Below are 19,222 nucleotides of genomic sequence, written 5' to 3' on the forward strand. Positions count from 1 at the left end.
TATTTTGTACATGCAGCTGACTGTGAGTCCCTGAAGATCCAGCTCTTGTTTCGTAACTGCTTGGAGCTGACCTGAGTCTGAGCTGTTATCTAAAGGGGTGTTATACACCCTGCTCTCTGACCACACTCATGTTCCCACAGGGTGTTTTGTGGCTTTCCGGTGGCTTAGACGAGGAAATTAAGGTAGCTGAAAACCAATCAAAAAAAAAAAAAAAATCAGATGGCTTAAGCCCCATCACATCAATCATGAAACTTCACTTTCATCTTACATCTATATCACATTTTTGGAAGAGCTGTGCTGAGGTAGCTGGATGCCAAACGAATACAAGGATGCTTGGCTCTGCCATGCCTGATCCAGGCAGGCCGCATGAGCAAGACTTTAATGCGCCCTTGAGCCCTCTCCTGCCCCAGAGCTTAGCCCATGTGCACCTTGGAGCCTGTCTGTGCAGGAACAGCAGGAGGACGGGCTTGAGCTTGACTGACAGCACTAGTAACGGGGTCACTGCTGGGTGCTGCAGTGAACTCTTGATGGTTATTTCCCTCTATTGACTACAGAGGGACTAAAGGCAAATTGAGGCAAAAAAAAGAAGCCAAAGGAGAACATTACTGCAGTGCTTCTTTAGCCAGGAGGCAGACACACTTTTTGGACATAAGGGCATTGTGTTTATATGCCTAAGTAGACTAGATATTGCACCTTGATGATAAAAGTGTGAAGCAGGGCAAAGGGTAAGGACCTGAGGAAACTGCGAGACTAGTATTCAGGGAAAATACGTTTGAAAAACTACTTGAAGTCTAGTCATCTGCAAAGTCCTAAGTAGTTAATTGGCATCCCCTAAGACTCAGAGCCCAGAATGTTATTTTTTTTTATTCCCTCTTGGCACTGGTTATTTCTCTGACCTTGGGCAGATGACTGCCTAGTTCCATGTTCTATTTCTCTGCTAATCTTTTAACACTTTTGTCTGGTTAGGTTATATATTATTATGTCTGCTACAAGGACTGTGTTTTTATGCAATAAGTGGATGTGACAAGACTAGAATCCATGCCCTGAGGATCAGGGCTATTTAAAAGATTTGCCCATTCCCAAGGCTCCTACACAACCATTCCTGGGGATATATAGGCAGTGCAGACAGATTGAGAAAGGGTTTTGTTGTAGTAGAGTAGGAGTTGGAGGCAACTCTGGACAGAGAGCTCCTTTTGTCTTTCAGAAGACTTGGAGGAAAGGCGAGCTTCAAATGAAGGTGCTGTAGAGAATGAGGGACTTTTATTGCCCAGGTTCTCATGGAGTCCAAGGGGAACCTATGCAACTTGAGAGAGCAGTACCCCTAACTCAGTGATCTGTAGAGAGAGCAAGTCAAGAAATGAGTGAAGAGACTGGCTGCACTAAGACTTCAGCTTTAAGGATTTAGAACCTGCTGTGAGAGAACACATGGACTCTGTGTGCGCCAGGTTCAAACCAAAAAATCACAACTGATAAGAGAAATCCCATTTATATCAAAACCTCTTTATACCTCTGGCATTATCCTTTAAAGGAACACTAATCTACAGTCCCTGAACTTTGCACATTTTCACTGTAAATGGATATCAGGGCCTCAGCTCTTCCTCCCAAAATGTTAGCCCCCATTCCTTAGAACTCACAGACACAATGATGCCATCAGTTTTCCTTCCTCTTCAAAGGAGAACTACGCAAAATCTACACCTCTTTTCAGTTTGTCCAGATTTCAAACATTCAGGAACTGAAATGAGAAATACATTTTGAAATATCCTTGGTTGGCATGAAATTTCATTTGCTTCAGAACTAGAATTAGGAAAGTCCTACAGCTGTGTTGACCAGCTCTGACAAGAGCCTGAAATACTTTACATCTCAAATTGGTTTTGATTCCCCAGAGACATTTCTGTCAAATCCGAGTGCCACTTGCAAATAGGAACCAATGCATTGTCCTTGAAAAAAGGCACAGAAAAGCACACTTAAAACTTCTGTAAAGCTCTGCAGTTTACTTGTGTTGATTATTGCAGGATTTATGTATGCTGTTAAAAGGACCAGTTGTGATGATATGGTATAAGTGATCAGTGAACAGTTTACTGAGGAAAGAGAGGCTTCTTCTTCTGTGAAGGTAAGGAGGAGGATACAGGCTTGAAAACTTCATGGTATTTCTTCCAAGTCTATTTGCTGTGGTTATACACTCCTATCACCTACAGAAAATCCATGCATCCAGAATGGATATATGAGCCTTTGCCTTTGTCACAGCTGCCCTTTTAAAAAATAGTTTTCTTTGTTTACCATTCAGATTTTAAATTTGACAGTTGCATTGCCATGATCTTATAGCTTACCATTACATATATGCTCATTTTATAACTGTTCTGGAGAGTATCTGCATTAATATTGTATTGAAATGCAATGATTTGCATTCTTGTCATCTAGCATTAGTTACCCTCTTAAAAAGATCTAAAAATCACCTTGAATATGTGTTTCCTACAATAACAGCCCACAACTCAATGAATTCTAAACTGTCAGTTTAATTTAATAAAAGCTACTATTATTCTATATGCGTAACTGCTCTAATAAGCAATGTGAAGCACTGCATGGACAGTTAGGAAGAAAAAGCCTCAGTATATTGGATTCTTTGAAATGAGTAGATTACTCTGGCATGCTCAATTTTTACATGATGCACTTGGGAGCTCATTTGTGAGAAGCTTTCTGCACAGTGTTCAGTGAAACACAAAAAAAGTCATCAAAATTAGAGTAAAATTAAAATATTTAGCATTACATAAGAATATTGTTATTGAATCAGCTCCTAGACTTCATTGTACTGTGTGTGTGAGAACAATCGTCTTGGCCTTTTACTCATCGCATCTCCATCTCTCCTAGACCATTTCTACTGTGACTGCATCCATCTCTCTCCTTTCCCCTTCAGGGACACAATCGACTGCTGTGAGAGTCATTGCATGGATAACGTTTGTCCCAGGACCCTGGGAATTCCATGCTAAACATTAGAAAACACTTCCTCACTGTTGAGGATGATTGATTGAACATCACATCAGTGCTGTCCCAGAGAGCTGTGGAGTCTCCGTTGTTGGGGATACTCTAAAACTGTCTGAACAGGGTCCATCTTAATCAAATTCTCCTTAAGTAGAAATCTGAATTGCTTTCTCCACAGAAATGGGTCTCCTTTCATGGCACCCAAATGTGCTGGCAATTGGTTTTCACAGACCAACTACAAGCTGCAGCAGCCAAGTGAACTGACAGGTGACTGCAGTCTTCAGAGCTGCAAAAGTATCATCTGCCTCCAATTCATATCAAAACACACAGGTTTTCTTTTTACCAGGGTTAAGTGATTTACAGACCAATGTCAGTGCTACTCTGTGCTTTGGAGGGAAGCAGTCCATGCACTTCTACATGTGCGTACAAAGAGTATTGCCACTACTGGCAAGTCTGCAACAGACCTCACAGCTTGTGACTGTGTCATTTATGAGCAATAACAGAATCTGAAGTAATTGTAGCTGTAAAAAGGAATCTTTAAAATAGAACATCACTGTCCCATGAACAGGGACATTTACAAATATTTTGCTGTTTTTTTCAGCAAGCAGAAGTATTACATGTAGCGGTAATATTTAGTAGAAGCAAAACGCAGTTGGAGAAGCAAGCTCCAGGACAATCTAAGTCCTCCATGAGTTTCATGCTCACATAAATCTACTGGAAATTAAACTCAGCTGACAACATTTCAACAAGTGTCTAATTTGCTCAGAATCAAGCATTATTAACAACCCACCCTATTTATATTCAACAGCTTCCATTTCTCAGCCTAGCATACTGGAACGATTTAACACATTTTGGACTGAATTAGTGTCACATACAATTCTATACACTTAGAATGATCTCACTTTGCGTTAATCAGAAGACAGTTCTTGGAGCAAACACTCAGCATTAGAATACTCATGTGTAAATTGCCCTTGGAACCATTGCTGAACAGAGCAGTTATTAATTAGTGGCACAGAGTTTTGTATTTGGGTAGTGCCACTTGCGTGCCTGGTACACGTGAGCAAAGTCCCTACCCCAAGGAACTCGTTGTTTAAATAATACAGATAATTAACCACGTTATTATAACCTTCTTACAGATTTGGATCTAAAAAAAAGAGAGCAGAGCAAGACAAAACCAGTGGAGAGTCAATAGAGCCATTTTGCAAGGAAATGTGAGCTAGGATATGAAGTTATGCAAGGTTGTATGCGAAGGTGCCACAAGCATATCTAATTTTTTATACCTAGCTGCTACTTAACCCTGAATGTGCATTAAAAATCCAGCTAATACACCTGTGTTTCCCAGGTACCCAGAGTTTGCTTCTCATTCTGCCCAGAGCTGTGACAGTCTGAGCAGCCGTTTGCCACCAAAGACTAACCAAAGCCATTGGAAACAGAGGCTCTTCCACCCAAACCTCATTCTCCCTGTTTTTGGTCCTGATTTTGGACTTCTTCACCAGTCATGAAATAGACACTTATACCCTTTATTGTATTTAGCCATTAGCTTAACATCCTTGAGTGAAAAATGGGGAGTAGGAAAGCAGAGAACTAGGACTCTTAGTGCACATGCAAAGCAAATAGTATTTTGTGGGAGAAAAAGTGAGACAGAGGAGAAGATAAGAGAAGAGAGCTAGGGAAATAGCCATAAGAGACTCCCAGGGTCACAGAGAGGTTAGTAAGGGAAGCAAAGCCTGCAGTTATGTCCTATCCATTTTGACTTTTTTCCTTTGTTCTACCAACTTATCTCCACTCCTCCACCTCAGAAAGGCTTAGAGTCTTTCAATAACTTCTTCCTTTCCTTCAGCATATACAGCACTTCAGCTCTTTGAAACCGAGCCACATTTTTCAGGAGTTACTAGCAATTTCTGCATCCTTCCATGCAGTTAGCTGATGCAGCAGGAAACTCATGAGAACTTAACTCCTTACATTAGACGGCTGAATTTAGCTCCCAGGAATGTGTATGTGCTAACAAGCCCTTTTTAGACATTTTTTCTCTATTACAAGGGATAATATTTTGTACCACAAAAAACACAAAAGAAAAACACCGACTCCTTGTGCCCAAACCTCTATATTAACAATTTTGCATTCATGATTAAGACCCTGGATATATATATGTGTGTACACATATATTCTATATATGTATATATATTTACACACATACATTTGTCCCACTGCTCTTGGATGTTTACAACAGCAGTACAGAGAGTGCCACTAGAGATCTCTTAACATTTTAGAGAGCTACAATACTGTTTCCACGTGGTAAATTGTACAGGTTGCTCTTTGAGGTACTTGTCAATCACACAATACTTTCTGCTCATGACCAGTCTTCATTAGAGTTGAAAACGCTGAGTTAATCCAGCAATATTCTCCTTCCTCAAACTGGCTTCTTTACACTTTTCTTAACCTTCCAGTTCATCTCTTGAAATTAAGTGTGTAGAAGAGGAGACTGGAGTATTCTTTGAGGCAGCCTATGCCATTATGCAGCTAACAGCTCTTGTCAAGCACATTGAATGTCCTTTCCTGGTTGAATGTATCATGCAGTTGAGAAGGTGTGTTATGAGAAAGGAAAGAGGAACCCTCGCCTCTGGGAAATGTTAACTTCATAATAAAATATATGCAATATAAAAATGTAGAAAATCTTTATTTTAATTGTCAACATTTTCTGTGTAAGTTTATGTGAAAAACAATTTCTTTTCACAAAAAAAGGATATTCTAATGTGAGAAATATCTTTTATGGATCAACAGATAGAATGATAAAAGAAGGCATTATAATCATATTATCCAATCTCCTATATAAATCCATCCAAAGAACATCATTGACCAAAGATCTTTGCATTGTTTGTAACTTCTGTAGAAGTAGTGATATTTTAGAAGAATATATGGATTTAAAGAAACCAAATGATGAGAATCTACCATAGCCCAATTCACTACCTCTAGTACGAAAAATGTCCTCTATGCTATGTAGAATCAGCTTCCACATTTCGTCTCACATCAGGTTTTCTTTTCCTGTTCTAATCAGTTGCTGCCTATGAAAATCCTCTTTCCCATACAAGGCTGTTTTCAAATCACCTTTCAGCTTTCTCTTGAGTAAGCAGGGCATATGGAGTTTTTTATGTCTCTCACTAGAAGATGTGTTTCCTGCACTATCCTATGGCTTTTTTCTGAATTATTTATTGATTCAGTACATTGCCTTGCTTCTAGCTGGATACCCCAGGAAGTATTCATTGGAAAGCTTGACTGATAATCTCTTTCTCTTAGGACAAACCAAAATGAAGGTTACTTCTGAACTTAAGCTGGAGAAGGAATTCATGTCATTTGTTTAATATTTGCATAAATAACCAGAAGTTTCAATAACTGATGATGCTTTTTTGAGGGCACAGCTAAGAGCAGCTAGAAGGAAACACACAATGATTTTTTTTCAAGTTTTTTTCAATAACTTGAAAGGTGAATCCTGGGCCATGAGAGAAGTCATCAGTTCAAAAACTCTGCGTGGGTGAGTATCTATACATATACATACATATATATATGTGTGCACATATATACATAAATGTAAAAAGACACATATGACCTGTGTCTTTGTATGCAGCCAGCTAAAGGAGTTTTAGCTGTGGCGATGCATGAATGAACAAGACCTTTGAATTTTTTCCAACTGCACCAGAACCAGCATAAGTGTCTTGGCTCTCAGGAGAGGTATGTAGAGCCCAGAGCTGCCAGCCCAAATCCAATCAAACTGGAGACCCTCAAGCTTCTGGACTGTGATTGCTCCTGAGTCCCCGCAGCAAGGTTGCTGCAGGATTTGTCCCTGGTCACCAAGACCAAGGTGAGTTTGTCTTAAGAAGTACTGAGAGAGATGGCACTCATTTGCAACAGAGCCCTAGAGCCTTACTATTTGGTTTTGCAAAATCCCTTAAATCCATAAATAAAACTTGCAATTGATAACATTACAACCATTGTAAAGTTCATAGGAGGAAGGACGAGAAGAAACTTGGCCACTGCTGAGACAAAACAAATTGCCTGTAACTTTAGGAGGCTATTTTACTGCAATTGATTTATTTCTCACTCTAACATTTACAGCTCCCTGTAACTTTTGCCTAAAAAGTGCCATAAAACCATAGACATTAATTTCAAAGTATAATCAAACAACCCTATGTCCTTCAGTTTTTTGGGGAAAATAAATTTGAATAATATACAGGCAAAAGTGTTTTCAAATATGTACCTGTAAATAGTCATTGAGCTTCCAAACCTGGCAGACCTGCTGTATACTAGATGATAAAACCCACGCAACAGGCATTAGAAATATTTGTGATACAATGCAAAATCCCACTGGAATGGCTGTAAATTTCCTGTTATTTTTCAATAAGGTTTCATTTGAGCCCTTGATCTGTTTCATACACTGTCACATCAAAAATAAAATAAATAAATCTGTTCTGCTTTTAGTAAGGCACAGGAAAAAGTAATATTTGGAGATTCAGCATGCATTCCTTTTTGTTAAGGGCATTGAAATAAGGGGCAAATAACAAATGGAGGTAAGGGTAAATCTATAAGAATAGTTATAGTTTAGAGGCAAATTTCCACAGCTAGCACAAATGTCTCATTTATTTCACCTGGCACCTCCAAAGGAGGTACACAATTGCATATGTAGCACTTTCCCATATTTTTCCCACAGGACACAGTTGTTTACACTCCCAGGGCTGTGAATTTATAACAACTGAGACATTATTTGGGTTATTACATGTAATAGGGACTGCATTTTCACAGATGGCTTACCTTCTCTGCCAGATGTCTGTTTTTAACACCATGTCCTAATAACTACTGCATATGCTAGCTTCACTTTATATATTAAAAAATATTGCCTGGAAGGGACAATATCTTTATTTTTAGGCTACTTTTTTAACCACTAAAGTGACTTATGAAAGTATCAAGGGGATTCACCACCACTTGCAGCTTTGAAGCCATTTGTGGCTCTCTTAAAAAAAAAAATACTCCTGTGTCACTGGATGTGCCAGGCAGGAGAAAAATGGTTGGACTAAGAAGCTGGTTTTGACAGAGAAGAGATCATTTGGTAGCAAGAATCCCCTAGATCCCTGTCTAGTCTCATTTCACATGCTGAAGAAGCTTAATATCCCCACCACAGTTATCAAGCAACCCCCTAATTTCCCCGCTTCAAAGCTGACATTCTGGAAAACCAGAGGAAACACACAGTGCCTGGGGCCTGAGGAAAGAGCCTATAAACAGCACAGATGGGCTTCAAAGATACTGTTGAACAGCATTGCCAGCTCTAAACACTTCAAAACTATGAGTCAGGCACCAGAGAAGTCTTGGAGTTTACTTACAATTCATGAGTTGTGAAAAATAACTTATTTCAGTAAGTGCTGCATTATCGTGCAATCACATTCTCTGTCCAACCGCCTGTCACTTGTCCTCCCCCAATACCTTTTGTATCCATTGGCTAATTTCAGCTCCATTTGGCAGAGTGGCAGAGAGCTGTGTGATATTAGCTCCTTACAAGATTCGTGGGTGGCCGAGTTGGGACTCAATGCGATCCCACTGGGAGAAAAAGAAGGGATAACCTATCTGCACTGAATGATTCGTCCTCAACGCATTACTCCATACATATCACCTGCAAGCAAACTGGTGTAATGAATAGGCAGTGTATGGATCTGAGTAGGCACAAGGAAGCTGAGGAGTATTTGGGGAAACACAAAACAGCTTGTCTAATCAGTAGTTGGGGGAAAAACAGGCCATGGCATCAGGACTCCATGAGGAGCAGGCTGCAGGTGTTGGGGTGGTGGTGGCCAAGAGCCAGATGAAGCTCCACAGCCACAGCAGACAGTCTGTATTTTGATCCTAGACATCCATGAGCTGGGATATTAAAGAAAACAGCAGTGAGATGAAGTGGGAACAATAGGTCCTTCTTCCCAAACCCGTGCTGAAGCCCAACATCCTTCTCCCAGCCCTGGACACTGCCCTGCTGCCCTTGCAGGCTCCTCATTGTCTCACCTGTTCATGCACATGTGCCATGACTTGTTTTGGTACGAGTAAAACAATTTGTCAAAGACCTAATACTGAATTCATTTGAGGTGGCCCCGAGAGTGCAGGGAGCACTTGGGGTAAGTTCTGGCCATGGGGAAGCAACAGCAAGGGAGGAACAGAAGCCTCCACAGGCAGCACAGCTGGGAGAGAGCACGGGATGAGTGCCAGCTGCACCAGAGAAAGTAAAGCAAAAGCCCAGGCCATCTGGAGAAAATACTAACTGGCATCATAGCCCGCCTGGAGGAGAACATCACCATCCCCTAACAGCTTGCTTTGGGTTCCTTTTGGCTTTCCGAAGGAGCTCTTCCACGTTAGGATCGTTGAGCACCGGAAGCGCTGGGGACGCCAGCCCAGCTTTGCACCTTCTGTTTGTTGATATCAAACGGGAGAACACAAATGCACAAAATCCTGTTCTCTAACTGTGATAAAAAGGGTGCTTACAGATAAAATAGCTAGCCTAAGACACTCCGAAGCAAAGACTAGAGCTTTTCTTCAGCAAATCACCAGTTCTAGTCCACTCAGTTCTTTGTGTTTCCAAAAGTTGTTACTTTACCATGCCTTAGATGATATCAGGTGTTTTGTCTCTGTTTCTTGTTGACAGCTATTGCCGTTAAAAGTTTATCACTTCAATGAACTGAATGAGGGCTGCATGATTAAGTAATCTGAATTACCTTCTTAGGGCCCCTCTGCAAAAAACGAGGCGCTTCAGTGAAGAAGCATCGTGGCACAGTAGTGAGGTCCCCAGGTTTTAACAGAGAGATTTGCCAACCTAGTGTCTTTCAGAAACAGAACTTTCCCTCACAGATTGTGGCAGCATAGTGCTTACTTTATTTAGATATAATCTGAGACTTTGCTTTCCAGAACATCAGCAGAAACCTTCTAAAAAGAAGACCAAAAAAGGCCTAATTGGAAGACAGCAACCTCAAACGTTTCCCTATGAGCACTAGTATCTGATGCTTTTATTTATAAAAAATATCAGACCTAGATCTGATACCTAAAAGAGTTGTGTGTACAGTTCTGCTTTTTATTTTCAAGTGTACCACCTAACAAATCTAACTTTATGTTGGTAGAGTCCCCAGTAGTGCATTTACAGCACTATATAAACAATAATACTAAAGCTGGTCTGCCACATTTCAGCTACTTTTTCTATTCCTCATGTAAGTTCATCATCATCCCTTACTCCATGAGGAACTGATTTTAGAGGAGGTCTGTCACATAGATAATGGCCCATATATACAGCTCGGTTGTACAAATCTATAAATCCAAACTCCAGTGGTAGAGCAGAGATGCTGTGGACTTGCTTCACTGTAAATAGGTAAAATAGTATGTGCAGTTCTCTCAGGTTTTAAATGTTTATTGTTGTCTCTCTAAATACAATCAGAATTTGTTTATATGATTTTGCGAAGTCACCCCATATGATTACTCAGACAATTGTCCTACTTCAACATCACTGCTGTCAAATTAAACAAGTTGTAACACATGCTCTGGAAGCAAAGGCTCCCTTAAGCTATTGCTGAGGTCTGTCAAGCAGATGGTTTAATAGAAATTGTATTTCTATAATAAAAACAAAAAAGACTTTAAACAGTTCAGCTGGAGTTTATATAGAGACATAGGCTCACAGATGGATTGTCTTAGCTGTGCAGCAAAGCATATGTCTAATAGCATCTCAGGTATTCAGGACCACAAGCAAAATGATGAATTGTGGCAAGTGATAATCTGTTTTAAAAGAAGGAATGTGGACCAGGAAGCCAGCCTTAGCTAGACAGTTCACTTGACTTTGCTTTACATGTACATTTGCATTTTAATACCCATATTATCACCACATCCTGTCATCTACATTGTCTCTCCTCTGTAGTAACTGATACTTTTCCTAACAGCGGTGTTCTCGTTATGAAAGAATGATGATTTCTCGGCATTTTCCGTCCATAGTCCAGGGCTGGCAGCTTAAGCAGGAAGTGTGTTGTTCCAGAGTCAATGGGCCATGGCAGGGAGTGTGGCAGGATTGCTAAGACTGTTTGAAGTCCAGCACTTTCTCAAAACCTCCTGCCTTGTAGTAGTCATTTTTATACTCTATCATTATGGTCATGCTGCGACAAATGCAGGATGGCAAATCTGCATGCATGCATGCATGACAAATCTGGATTGGGATGAGGACAAAATCTTAAAGTGTTTTCACACTAATCAAACCAAATGCTAATTTAAAGAGAGAAATCTTACAGTGCTAGAGGCAGGCTGAGGTTGTCCTCCTGAGGAGGTGGGGGACAAGCTTGGAAATGAAGCTCAACCTGTGGAAAGACTAACCAGACTGGCTCCCTGCTGGAGATCCAAATTCAGTGTGAGCTGCAAATCACAAAGAAAGTAAAAGAAAAATAGGTTTGAGCATATCCCACACAGGCAGCCCACAGGCCATCCCTTGCTTCTTCCCCAAGAGCTGGCAGAAGATGGTGAGGCAAAAGATGAGAGAAATCCATGTACCCTAGAAATACTAACTGGAGCAATCAAGAAAATCTGATTACCTAGAACAGGATGAACAGCCAAAAATGAGTGGGATCCAGTATAATCTTGGGCATGGTTCAGACTCCACTGAATTAAGGGAGGTTTCATTAATTTCATTAGTGACGGGGTTTCTCCCAAGAACTGTCCTCTTCTATATTCTAAATTCCTTACTCAGCACTCTACTCAAAACCACATAAGCCTTTTTTTTTCTGCAATGAAGGAAAGTGTTATGAGTGATGAAACAGTAAAATAAACATTAGTCTTCTTGGCTCTCCTTCTTAATGTATACTCCTCTTCAACTTAAAAATTAAATTGAGCCTCTCGGTGTGACTGCTCAAGCATCTTGCCCAGCCATTCATTTCCCAGCTGTGCAGTGAGCCACTTGGACCTTGACTCAAGTAAGTCATGTCAGGTGATTAGCATAAAGACTCTCTTAATTTCTATTATGGTATCAATATATTCCTAGTGTATATATGAGGCTTTATTCATTCATCCCAGGGTTGCTTATTTTCAGGTTCCATTTATTTATTTAATAAATAAGTTATATATCAGTTACTATATAAATAGCTTGGAAGATGAAGGCCACAGTATGTAAGAAACAGCCAGGAGTCAAATTTAGAGCTGCTTGTTTACTATCGTGAATTCATTCTCCAGTCACTTTGATTTCATTATATTCTAGAGTGAATAATTTTTTCCTTCTAACTTTCAACTTCCTTTATTTGCAGTACTCATAATCCCCTGGGATACTTCATTATTTTTAGATTATTAGATGTTCGTGAGGTGTTAAAACAGGTTTTAACCACTGTTTTGTTCATGGTTGTGTTAATGCTTTTTGCAAGTCTAAAATTGCAAGAAAGACAGTCATATATTATATATATTTCAACAGAATTTAGGTAAAAATTTTGCAGCAAACTTTAGGTAATAATTTCGCTTCATTTGTGGTGTGAAAATCTGAAGACAAAGAATTACCATGAAACCAGCGAAATCTGGATGATTTTGTTCTGCTATACAACATGAAACCTTTTTCTGCTTGTGTATGTCGCAGTTCTTGCTTATAATTCTTTGCCCTCTTCTTTAGAAAAACAAAATGACAAAGAGACTATATTGCTCCATTTCAAGGAATAAAACAACAAGGAAAAGCCAAATGAAACTGAAAACCCAGATTATATAAATAATGGCAATTTTTACTTACAGTGTTCTGATCCAAGTATTTATTTATTTCCTAATACAAAATTGATGTTTGTGAAGGTATTAGGTTAAAAAGGTTGGAAAATTAATTCTTCTAGTTATCCACAGGGAACATAGTACCAGTGCAGCAGTAAAAACTTATTTGATTTGAATAAGAAATACATTAGACATAATTTGCTGAAAATGAGATACACTGTCATACAGAAAATGATGTTTTGGAGTAACAGGAGTTTGGTATTTGTCTCCTCTGCAGCTAGAGTGGACCCTTACGGTTCCAGGTTCATCTCACGGCTGAGGAGGCTTCGGCACTGCAGCTCCCAAAGGGAAAGCTGACTATGGCTAAAGACAGCAATTTCACTGCTCCTCAGTCACCTGCTTCTCATCGCTTCTATGCACCATGCAGCCTTCACAAGTTTCAAACACTTTTTCTATACTATTCAGTTCACCTGGAATGAAACCAAAGACCTACATGCAAAGGACTGGAAACAGAAGGAGGCTCTTTTCTACCAGAAATTTATTTAGCAATCAGATGGAGAACTTGCCTTCAGGGAAAAAAAAAAAGGTATTAGTTACGAGAGAGAGACAGGAAAGTCAATCCTGGATAAAAGTAATTCTAATATTTGACACAAATAAAAATGTTATTAAAAGTTTGTATATGAGTCATGCAAACTTCTATGTAGATGAAAAATGTAATGAAATGGATTCTAAGTCATTATAAATTTTGCTATTTACACAAAAGAGGAAAAAAGAATGTTTCCCGCTTTATTGTTTGTATTTCCCCCATATACTGTGTACTTAATAAAATGTAAGGGTTTCAAGTACCCATAGAAAAAATACAAACGTGAAGAGGGAATGATTACTCAAAAGAAAGTAATGCAGTCCTATATTTGGATTTTATAATAATTTAGTTGAGTCTAAAGAGTCAAATCATGTTTTTTCCTCCCTACATAAAAGTTGCACTCATATTCATAACAACAGAACAAGAAAAGCACAGTTGCTTCAAAACACTGGACATCGGTTTCCAGAAACAAGATAGCAACTACTCAGAAATGCTATGGAAAACATTATTTTTTTTTGTAACTTGCTATTTACATTAAAGATAGTAGCCTTTAAAACTAATTAAAAACAAAAGAAAAAAAATAGTTTTTAGTCATAGGACAGTTATGCTTATAATACAGAACCTCTGCTCTTTGCTTTTTGTCCAGCCTTTCATTCCAGCTATGTATCCATATATATATGCAGATATATATCTGAGAGAGATATATCGAGAGATAGAACAGGTCTGGATGGAGAGCCTGCAAATTTAATCTCAGAGATTGCATTTGCAGTGGACAAAACCCCACAGAGAAAATGCTGGAATGATGTGTTTGAATGAAGTGACTCTCCCTGTCCACAATCCACGTTGGCCTGACAAACCTGAGCACCTCAGTCGACAGAAGCGGCGCTGCCAGGAGCAGGGCCGGTTCCCTGTGCTGCCCGGGACGGACACGAGGCTCCTAAGGAATGGTCTCCATCCACGCGTGCGGATTTGTGCTGGCTATGGGCACACGGACAGCCTTTCGTGTGGACGAAGGGCTGGTTCAGCCCCTGTGGAAATCGCTGGTAGCTGCTCCTCTTGATGCCTATGGGAGCTGCCCAAAGCCTGCAGAGAAGCCGTCAGCTCCGACGACGTGAGCTCAGGGCAGGGAGCCTCGGACGCCCCGATTCAGCCCAGCACTGCTGGCTACTTGCTCTATGGGCTCTTCTTTTTCACTAGCCTCTGTAAAATCAGTAAAAGTGTCGTGCTTCTTCCGCAGGACGACGACCAGACGGGTTAGGTGCTGTCGAGCACTTCTTATCCTTACGCAGCCAAGACGCTGGTTGGCAACAGGCCCCAATTTCTTAGTCAGAACCAGGAAAATCCTGCCAGAAGCTGTGCCCCTTAACAGAGGGGAGACTGTCAATTCTTTTATCTGTTAGCACACAGCTGTCCAGCCTCCATCACAGCTTACCAAGAACAGTGCAAACTTGTAACAATTTGCAGGAAAAAAGAATGTACATATCGACAGGGTATAAATCCGTTCTTACGTACAAGAATGGCACGAGCATTTACCCAGCATCTCTATCAAATATTGTAGAAAAGATTACACAAAAATATTTAAATATATGGATACAGATACATAGATATTACACTTGCATAAAATATGTATATTCAAAACCCTTTGGGCAGTTTCAGTTAGCCAAAAATGTATGCTTTAGAAATATGAACAATTTCCTACACTTTTCTAGTTTAAGTAGGGGGGGAAGGGAAAGAAGCATCAGCCTTATTAATACTGAATGCTAAGTGCAGAAGTTTAGCTGTAGCTTTAGGGTTTTGAAGCAATTGATTTGACAGAACCTCCAAGCATAAACTCTGTTTTAAAAATCCACATTTATTCCCTAGATTGCTTATTGTTTCATGAAAATGAAAACCTACGTGTCCTGCTTGTATCAGCTAGATCTCCTGAGACTGTTCAATTAAACCTCATAAGCCTGCAATACTTCGAGATAGGATTGTGTATTGGGAGTATTCATGAACCATATTGCAGTATTACTGTGTGATAATGGGAATTTATAACTTCTGGTATCTTGTATAATTTAATTTTAGAAATGCAATACCTTAAATGACACCACAAGAAGTTCACAGTTCTGAGAAAATTAAAGTCAGTATGAAATTTTACTTATAGACCACATAATTTACATAGATTTACATAAATACAGAGATATTAAAATATTAAATCAAAGCTAATTAACAGAGGGTAGAGTTTTACATGATAACATTTTATTTCTAGTTACATTTTTGCAACTACTTTTAGTGTCATGAGAAATATATAAATAATATATATACCTATATATCCATAGTATATATAAAGGTATATATGTGTATCTCCCTCCATCCTTTTATTATTATTATTCAAAAATAGGGCAATTTTATAACTGCAATGAGATGTGACAAGCAGTACACTTCTGGGGAATTATTGCATGCCTTGAGTGCATAAGGCAGAAGGAAGAGTATCTGACTTCAGACACTAAAGAAGTGGAATCATCAACCAGAAACGCACTGGAGTGATTTGGAACATCTTATTGCTTTTATAAAACTCAGAAAGTATACACTGGTTTAGGGGGAAAAACAAAAGGCACAAAATAAAGGGGAAAGTAATATCTCTCTATTTAGTGGAGATCAAGGAGCTGGAAGCTCCATTACTGCTCACTGAACACTCATCATTGTCCTAAATCTATTCCCTGTGGTGCAATACTGTGCTGCAGTTGCATAAGGAGGTTAAATACAAAAGTTCATGCATCCTTTATTGGGGGAAACAAAACAAAGACAATTTCCTTGCCCAGCAAAAACAAAGTAACCATTAGCATCTGATCAGCCATCATTCCTATCAAACTGCAAAGTGAAAAAACCACCATTCGTTCATAGGTATGTTTGCCACACTAACCTCAGCTTGTGGAGTAGCTCCTTGGGCTGGATGACACTGTACTTGCCTAAAATGCTGCAGGCATGGATCCAAACTCAACAGCAATTTCCCATTGGACCAGGTCGGATTGGAAATGGATAAAACTAGACGATAGAAGCACTGCCCTGAACCTCCTGCATATTGGCACTGTTAAAGGAGTATGGAGCACATGTGTCCCCTCGTTTCCTCAATTTAAATCAGTTAACAGTATTCACTATCTGCTTAGAGCTCCGTCCTACCTTTAAGTGCCTGGGATTTTCCCAAACTGTTAGTTTTCCAAACTAACACTGTGAGAGACAGAGCCAAGCAGGAATAATTGGACACAGTCTATTAAAAACTAGACTATCACTATCTGCTGGGACTACTCTGAAAGCTAGGAGAGGAAAAAAAATCCCGTGGGATTACTTTTCCTTTGCAGTGTATTTTAGATGTTAATACACACAGTAGAGGGCTGCCTCTGCTATGACACAACATAAGGTGTTCCAAAGTTTGGATACGGCCACTCCGTTAAGGCACCTTCAAGTAACGCTCATCGATTTAATTGCTAAGCGAAGCCGCAGTTCCTGTACCTGACACTGCTCTGGATTCCTCCAACACACACACGGCAGCCACTTGCTCTTGCGATCTACAAACAACGACTGTCAGTGTTTCCCAAGGAGAAACTACACCACCCACTTCTGAAATAAATCTTTGTCAGGGTTTAAGAGCTGACATGCCGCACAACTGTGTGGGTCGCTCCCAAAAAAGGGGAAAGAAGGAGAAAAATTAAGTGTTTGCTGTTCCTAACTGTCTACTGGATTAGGAGGATTAAAAATATATATATAAGCATAAAAAAGTAGAAGCCAGATCTGTACTGCCGCAGGATTCCTTGTTGGGAGGCAAAGCTGTAAACACAGCACATTTGGCGCAGGGTACCCAGCGCAGGACTGGGTTTGCTCCAGGACCAGCAGGAGGTCCAGGGACACCCTCCTGGCGGGGCAATGGGCAACCTACTGCACACCCCCTCCCAGGCACACAAACCAAACAGGGTTCCAGGTTTTGTGTCTTTGACGGGGGAGGCTGCACTTGAAAATGAGGAGGGCTGAGGGGAAGGGGAAGCCCAGGGTTGCTCCGTGCAGCCAGCCCAGCGTGCTCCGCTCTCCAGGCTGCGGGACGCTCCACAAGCTGGAGGGCACTTGCAGGGCAGCTTACGCCCAGGTGGAGGTGGACGTTTCTACACAAAACAGTATCCAGTCCTTGGAAAGAGCAGGAGGGGTGGGAGAGGGGCACAGGTCCTGGCACACAATAAGAAGCCACAGTGCTCCAAGGGGACAGGTGTCCCACGGCACCCTGTGGACCTGCCTCTCTCCCAGCGCTGGGCACCCACACCCCGATCCATGCCATGCGATGGTGACATAGGCTGCAGGGATAAGCCAGGAGAGTGGGAGCATCCCGGTCCCTGGCGTAACGATGTCAAGGGAAAAGGAACCCCTACCCCCCATGCTTTCCTCCAAATGGATGACTTGGTGTTTGCTGGCTGTGTGCAGCTGCTTCTCCAGGAAAAAGACACATCCTTTCCTTGCACAGTCAATGAGAAACGCAGTGTGATCTGTCATGCGCTTGGATCGTGGGCTCGTTCGTTCATTTGAATTAGCAATGTCTTCGTCTTCCTCTTCTTTTGGGACTACAATAACCACTCGCATATTTACAAACACCGACCAGCGCTTCCGCGAGGTCTCCCCCAAAGCATCATGACAAAACCACCGTCTGCAGGAGCCCCACGCCAGCTGTGTCCAAACACACCCGTGCCGGCTGGGCGCTGGGGGCTGCCGAAGGAGAGGGGCGCCGGCTCTCCGAGTCCTGGGGGGCTCTTCCCAGGCGGATGTCTCTTCCGTGCGGCACCTCTCCCTGCGCGCCTGCCCCGGGCTGCTGGGCGCTGCTGCGAGCGCAGTGGTCCCGCTCGTACTCCTCCTGAGCCTTCTGCATCTTCCGCTTCTTCATCCTCCGCTTGTGGACGTGGAAGGTGGCGAGGGAGAGGAGGATCACGCAGAAGATGAGGGCCACCAGCACGGTTAGGACCAGCGTGGACGAGAAGGACTGGAAGAGCTGACCCACTTGTGCGACACAGGTGCTGCTGGCGTTGGAGGCGGCGGACGTCCTGTTGAGGAGGCAGGGCGGCAGGGACAGCCTCAACTCCTTGGGGAGCCTGGCACTCATTGAGGAGGCTGCCGGAGACGAGGGTCGCCCTCCCCTCCCCGAAGGCGCCTGGGTCTCGCTGGGGGCCGGCGGGCGGTGGCCGCGGCTCAGCCTGGCGCTCGCTCTGCAGCCTCGGGACAGCCTGCGCGGGAGCGGGACGGGTCAGTGCTGGGCGCAGCCTCCTCCCCAGACCGACGGGGGAGCCGCCCCGTCCCCCCGCGTCCCTCCCTCCCGCGAGCTCCCCGAGCGCCTCAGCCCGGCGGGAAGCAGCGCCGCTCGCCACGAGTAGCGGCAGCGGCGGCAAGGAGGGAGCCCCGCGGGCGCCCCCGGGCCGGGCCGGGCCGGCGCCGGGCGCCGCTTACCTGCGCCGGCAGCGGGGCAGCGCCGGGCGCTCGGGGCTGCGGCAGCGCGGACTGAGCGGCAGAGCCGGAGCCGCCGCCGCTCCCCGGAGCCGCCCGCAGCCTATAGCCGGCCCGGCCGGTGACGTCACGCGCCGCGGACGGGCCCCGCCGCCGCCCCGCGCGGCGACAACGGCGGCCGCCGGGGCGGGGGCGGCCCGCAACGGCCCGCGACCATCCGCAACGGCCCTCGACGGTCCGCGACGGCCCGGCCCGCGCGAGCACCGGCACCGCCGCCGCCCCGTTCCCACCCCCGCCGGCCCCCTCGGAGCGCCCGGCCCCGCAGCCCCGCCGGCACCCGCTCCGCACGGCCGCTCACCTCTACCCTGCTCCCCGCACAGCCGCTCACCGCTACCCTGCTCCTCACACACCCGCTCTCCGGTACCCTGCTCCCCACACACCTGTGCACCGCTACCCTGCTCCTCGCACACCCACTCC

The 19,222-nt window shown here is 42.9% G+C and overlaps 1 protein-coding gene across 1 annotated transcript; it reads right to left on the minus strand.

Moving 5' to 3' along the window:
- Nucleotides 1-17,541: 17,541 nt before the first annotated feature.
- CUNH11orf87 (chromosome unknown C11orf87 homolog) lies at nt 17,542-18,537 on the minus strand. The gene has a single exon (XM_010224707.2). The coding sequence runs from the start codon at nt 18,405-18,407 to the stop codon at nt 17,940-17,942; it is 468 nt and encodes a 155-aa protein (XP_010223009.1). The 5' UTR covers nt 18,408-18,537; the 3' UTR covers nt 17,542-17,939.
- Between the last annotated feature and the right edge of the window lie 685 nt (nt 18,538-19,222).

Source organism: Tinamus guttatus, unplaced genomic scaffold (genome assembly GCF_059628265.1).
Source record: "Tinamus guttatus ecotype Peru unplaced genomic scaffold, ASM5962826v1 Tinamus_guttatus_pri_ptg000150l, whole genome shotgun sequence".
In the NCBI taxonomy this organism is placed as follows: Eukaryota; Metazoa; Chordata; class Aves; order Tinamiformes; family Tinamidae; genus Tinamus; species Tinamus guttatus.

Bases quoted from the DNA above. Each gene is read 5' to 3' on its own strand.
- CUNH11orf87 (XM_010224707.2), bottom strand. From the start codon at position 18,407: ATGAGTGCCAGGCTCCCCAAGGAGTTGAGGCTGTCCCTGCCGCCCTGC.